The following is a 5,286-nucleotide window of genomic DNA, read 5'->3' as shown; positions in this document are numbered from 1 at the left end:
CTGGAGGAGAGGACGGGCAGACCCTGCTCCCCCTGGGCCCTGCCAGACCCCAGCCAGGCGACGACAGGCGCGTGCAACACCCCACTCCCCATCCGCCACGGGGCGCGAGCCGGGGAGCTCGATGGTGCCTCGGGGGCCCGCAGAGGTGCGGGAGCAGGCTCAGCTCAGCCCGAGTGTGGAGACGCCTCCGGAGCCCAAACACGTCGCTTCACCGGAGCAACGGCAACGGTCCCAGGTGTGCGGGGGGGGGACACGTTTACACGCCTGCGGGTTTTCCAGCCGTGACTTCGGGTTGAGAAAGAAACGAGGGGCGGAGGCCAAAGGAAGCTGGGCTGAAACATTGGGAGAAGTGGGGCAAGGGCTCAGGGCTGTGGGCAGGCAAGGCAAGGCAAGGGCATGGCATCCTCCCCCCGGGCCCCCCGCACGGGTCCACATCCCCCACGGAGAAGCCGCACCCTGACATACCCCAGAAAGACCCCCAAGCCCGTGTGTGCGTGTACACGTGTGTGTGGGGGGGGGTACCAGGGAACTGGGGAATTTGGGGTTAAGCCGCGGCAGAGGGCGACATCTAGGGGGCATCGTGTGGTACTGAAGCCCCCCCCCCCAAACAAGCCCCCATTGAGCTGGCGAGGTCACGGCTCCAGACGTCCCGTTCAGCTCCAGACACCCAGCCGGACAATGGGAACAGGCTCATTTTCATTAATCCCAGACTGCGGCCGGGGCTGTGCTATGCACCCCCCGCTGCCCCCCCCCCCGCCTGTGCTCACTGCTGACCGCGCAGGGGCTCTGCCGTCGCCTGACCAGCGGTGGGCGGACCAGGCCCCCCCTGCCCAGCCAGCCCGCCCGGGGAGACTTCTGGGGGGCCGACTGCTCAGCCCCATTGCCCCAGCGCCTGAGGCTGCAGCCCTTTGCAATAGCCCGCAGACACCTTGTGAAGAGGCTCAGAGCAGCCAGGGCAGGAGGAGGCTGGGGGGCGGCACGCCTGGGCTCCAGGCCCAGCTCCAAGGGGGGAGCGGGGTGCAAGCAGCCAGCACAGGAAGGGCTGGGCGCCCAGGCCCCCGGCTTCCCTCCCATCCCTGCCCTTGCTTTAGTGGGCAAACTCACCGTGCTGCTCCCGGGGCCCGCGCTGGCCCAGCTGCCTGGCCCTGTAGGCAGGGTGCCAAGGACCAGGGACTCCCCAGCCCTCTGCCAGGCCCCTCACTAGGCCTTCAGCCACCCCGGGGCCCTGTGGAGAGGCAGCCCTGGCTCTCCACTGCCTGAGCCTGCTGCAGGCTGGGAACAGGGGACACGAGGCCTGGACCACCCTCACCCTGGGGATGTTGCTCCCAGCTCGTTGCTGGATGCCCTAGGCAGTACCCGCTGCTCCCCTACCAGATGGGGCTGCACCGCGGACAGGAGCACCCACAAGCGGCAGCTGCAAGGCTCAGCAGGGACCCCATCTCACCTCCCCCTCGGGCCCAGTCGAGAAGCAGGCAGAGCCGGGCCTGCCCACGCTGCAGCCGATCGGGGTGGGTGGCGAGAGGGTGGCAACACACATACACACCTGCCCTCCATCGTGGCGCCAAGCGTCTTTCTCCTCCCTTCCTTGGCCCTGGAGCACCCTGACTGCCCCCTGCTCTGGGACCCAAGGCAAGGTGCTCTCTAGGACGGCACATCCCCCACGTGCCCTTACTGAAGGGGGAGGGTGCTGCCTGGGAACTGCCCGTGCCCTGCTCCTACCCCGTGGCACACGAGAGCTCCCCAGAGGGCCAGGATGGCAGCAGTGACCTGTCCACCAGCGGCAGCAAGAGTAGGTTGGCCGCCTGCTGCGGAAAGCCTCTGCCAGGCCCTGGGCTCGGAGAAGAGCCACTGCTCACATCCCTCCCACCCTAGCATGGCTCAGCCTCTGGGACCCAGTGCAGCTCTGCCAGGGATGGGCTCTGGGGGCAGCAACCCACGCTGCAAAAGAAGGGGCACGGGGGAGGGGGCTGGATGCACCAGGATTTTATTGGTCGAACCCATGGATGGAGCATAATAAATAGAAAAGGATCCCAGGCAGCACCTGAACACTGTGAACCCCGCACCGGCCTGGCCTGGGGCTGGGCCTGCTCCTGTGTGCGGCACACCAGCATCCTGACCACGGCCCAGGCCGCGGCTGGGCGAGCGGCCGATGCCCGGGCATGCAGCTGCCGCCCCTGGCACGGAGGCAGGCGGGGGAAGACGTCTCTGCGGGCTTGGCTGGCGTGGGGAGCGGAGAGGGTAAGAAGCCGGACGGGCGCCCCTCCCCGGCAGGGAGCCCAGCCCCGCTCCAGGGAACGGCCCTGGTCTCCACGCCACGGAGGCCGGGAACAGAGGCAAGGGGGCCGGGGGTGGTTCAGGGAGAGGGAGAGGGAGAGGGAGAGGGGCCCGCGGGCATGCACAGGGCAGGGTGCGAGGACTTGCCCCCGAGCGGTGCCCGCGTGTGCCCTGCTGCCCACCTGGGGCAGCCCCCCCCGGCCACCACTATCTCTGCCACATGTCCGTCACTTGCAGGCGCCGCATGGGGATGCCGCCGCGCTGCTCCTCCGCCAGGGGCCGGGGCAGGACGAGAGAGTAGGGGTACCCCTTGCCATACTCCTCCCGCGGGTGGAGGTCCCCAGGCCCCCGGGGGGCATCGCCGAGGGGGCCCAGGCCGCTGGCGGGGGGCTGCGGGGTGGCCGAGCTGCAGCTCAGCCCCGGGGAGACCCGTTCGGACTTGATGTTGATGGGCTGCTGCTGGGGAGAAGAGCTGGGGACTGGGGCCGCCTCGTCGGTGGGGAGGATCCTGCCAGGGGTCCTGGGGATGGAAAGAAGGCGGCGTGAGCCATGCGGGGGCTGCCAAGGCCCTCGGCGCAGGGCTGAGACTCAGGCTCCCGGGGTGACGGAGGAGGGTGGAGGCGTTGCCCTGGACACGTCCACTTCTAAACAGGCTCGGCAAGCGGCCCGCAGCCCGCAGCCCGCAGCCCGCAGCCCGCAGCCCGGGACAAGGCACCGGGCTCGGTCCCAGGAGCCGGTCTTGCGGGAAGCCGGGGCACCGCCCTGGGCTTCCCCCCGCTCCCGCGCCGGCCACCCCGGGCCCTGGGCCTGCGCTGCGCTGCTGGCACGGGCTGGCTTGGGAGGCGCTCCCTTCCCACGCGTCGAGGCCGAGGGGAGCCCTGCGCTTCGCGTCCGAGCACCGCGCGGCACAGCGCAGTGACCGAGGCCCGGGCCCGCCCCGTCCCGGGGGCAGCTCCCGCCACCAGGTGGAGCCGGGACCTCTGCGGAGGAGGCGTCGCTCCGCCCTGGCGGCTCCGGGGGGGCAGGCGGGGGCTGGTCCCTTCCAAGCAGGCGTCAGGGGCAGGGTCCGCCCCGGTCCCGGCAGCAGCCCGTGCCTGCGCCGCTGGAGGGGGGCGGCGCAGGCTCAGGGGCCCGCGGGGCGCGGGGCTCCGGCTGGCAGGGCCCAGGTCCACCCCGTGCGGAAGGGGGCGCGGGCGCGGGGCAGAGCCGGGGGGCTCCAGCAGCAGACAGCGCCGGCGCGGTTCTTACCCCAGCGGCGGGTGGGCGGGGGCTGCCATGTCCCGGTGGTGCTGCCAGGAGGCGATGGCGTTGGGCTGGAGGAAGCCGGGGTGCACGGAGGCCTCCCCGGAGCCGTACTCTGCCAACGAGAGAGCGACAGGCTGCTCAGGGGAGGCGGGCACCGGGCCCCCGCACCACGGAGCAGGCAAAGCCCCTGCGAGGTGAGGGGGGGAGTCAGCCCGGCTCTGGGAGTGGCCCCTGTGCCTCCCCCGGCGGGACGGGGGGGCTGATTTGACCGTGACACCCAACACGGGATGGAGCTTACCTGACTGGCCCGAGGTGAGGAAGGGGAAGGACCCGAGCCCTTGGCCTGCCATGCTGGTGTTGCCCGCGGGGAGCACGGGGCTCATGCTCTGCAGCCCGGGGTAGAGCGAGCGCTGCCAAGAAAACCCAAGCCTGCTCCAGTCGGGTGCCCCAGGACTGCGGCTCCTCCGCCCCACTCCTTTCCCTCCCCGGCCCCCAATGTACCCATGCACACGCAACTGGGCAGGGACACGGGGCTGCGCGCGTGCAGGCATGCGTGCTGGCAGAGGGTCGCACACGGGCACTCAGGGACGAGTGTGCATAGGACACATGCCCGCACCGATGAACACGTGTGGCACAAGGTCTCCCCCGGCCCCCGAGGCCACCCCAGCCCCATGTCTCCATGGATGAGCCATGGCGCCAGGAGGTGCCCGTTGCCACATGCCAGCTCTCCAGGGCCCCCGGCCAGGCCGTGCCCAGCACTCACCGCTGCTGTCAGGTTGCTCCTGGCACTGGACAAGCTGGTGTGGACGTCCGCCCTGCGGCCCTCCGCCCCGAGATAGAGCGGGGGAGAGGTCCTGGTGGCCAGGGCACGGTTCAGGTTTCCGTGGGAGAAGAGCGGGTAGCTGATGCCTGAGCGGAGAAGGGAACAGGCAAGGCTCAGTGCAGGCTGGGCTGGGGAAGGGTCCCCAGTGCCGTGGCTGCCCTGGTCTGGGGCGCAGGGCAGGAGCTGGGGGGCTTAAATGCCGCAGTGGGTGCAGGGGACCCTGGCGAAGCCCACATCTGGGGCTCCTTTGCCTGGAGTTGGGGGCGACCCCGGCCCTCCGGGGGGGGCGGGAGGGGCCGGAGCTGCTGGCGGGGAGCAGCGAGCGGCCCCGTGCAGCGCGCAAGGGCGCGCGGCGGAAATCTCCCCCGCTCCGGCGCCTGCAAACCCACTTCCTCTGCGAGGCGGCCCCGGGGCTCGTCCGAGCAGCGCAGCCTCGCACCTGGGCTGCGGCCGGGGCCAGCGGAAGCCGTTTGCTAACAGCCCCCGTGGCGTGGCTGGGCCAGCCCCACGCGCGCCCGGGCAAGGCAGGGAGCAGGGTGCCCCTTCCCCACGCCCCCAGCCCGGCCTGGCCCCCGCGGCGCGGTGCACGGGAGACCTCCCCGCGCGCAGCTTGCGGGGGCCGGCGGGAGCCCGGCAGGCGGTGCGAGCTGACAGCCCCCCCTCGTTCGCTGCTTGGAGGAGGGGAAACGAGGCACCGCAACCCAGGAGAAAGGCGGCTGATGGGGGGCGAGGGGGGCTCGCGGCCCCTGCCCAGCCCCCAGGCCTCTCCTGGCTGCCGGGGCTCCGTCTGAAGGGCCCGGTGGCCCAAGGACGCGCATCCGCTTCGCTGCAGAGAGCGCGGCCGGGCCAGGGGCAGCGCGAGACCCGCGCAGACGGAGAGCCGAGCTCTCCCCCGGCACTGATTCCCCGGGGCCTTCCGGTGCGGGGGCGCCGGGCCTGCACAG

General features: G+C 71.7%; 1 protein-coding gene across 1 annotated transcript in view; it reads right to left on the bottom strand.

The window, feature by feature from the left end:
• Positions 1-2,102: 2,102 nt before the first annotated feature.
• Positions 2,103-5,286, bottom strand: part of MEF2B (myocyte enhancer factor 2B) — a 5,732-nt gene continuing 2,548 nt past the window's right edge. The window contains exons 5-8 of the mRNA XM_019538329.1: positions 4,283-4,428; positions 3,818-3,929; positions 3,523-3,631; positions 2,103-2,794 (exon numbers count right to left, since the gene is read on the bottom strand). Coding sequence (XP_019393874.1) covers positions 2,482-2,794; positions 3,523-3,631; positions 3,818-3,929; positions 4,283-4,428 — 680 coding nt within the window. The 3' untranslated portion in view covers positions 2,103-2,481. The remainder of the gene's footprint in view (positions 2,795-3,522; positions 3,632-3,817; positions 3,930-4,282; positions 4,429-5,286) is intronic.

Source organism: Crocodylus porosus, unplaced genomic scaffold (genome assembly GCF_001723895.1).
Source record: "Crocodylus porosus isolate Cpor-Errol unplaced genomic scaffold, CroPor_comp1, whole genome shotgun sequence".
In the NCBI taxonomy this organism is placed as follows: domain Eukaryota; kingdom Metazoa; phylum Chordata; order Crocodylia; family Crocodylidae; genus Crocodylus; species Crocodylus porosus.
Note: the sequence above shows the minus strand (reverse complement) of the source record. Positions and strands in the feature narration are given on the sequence as shown.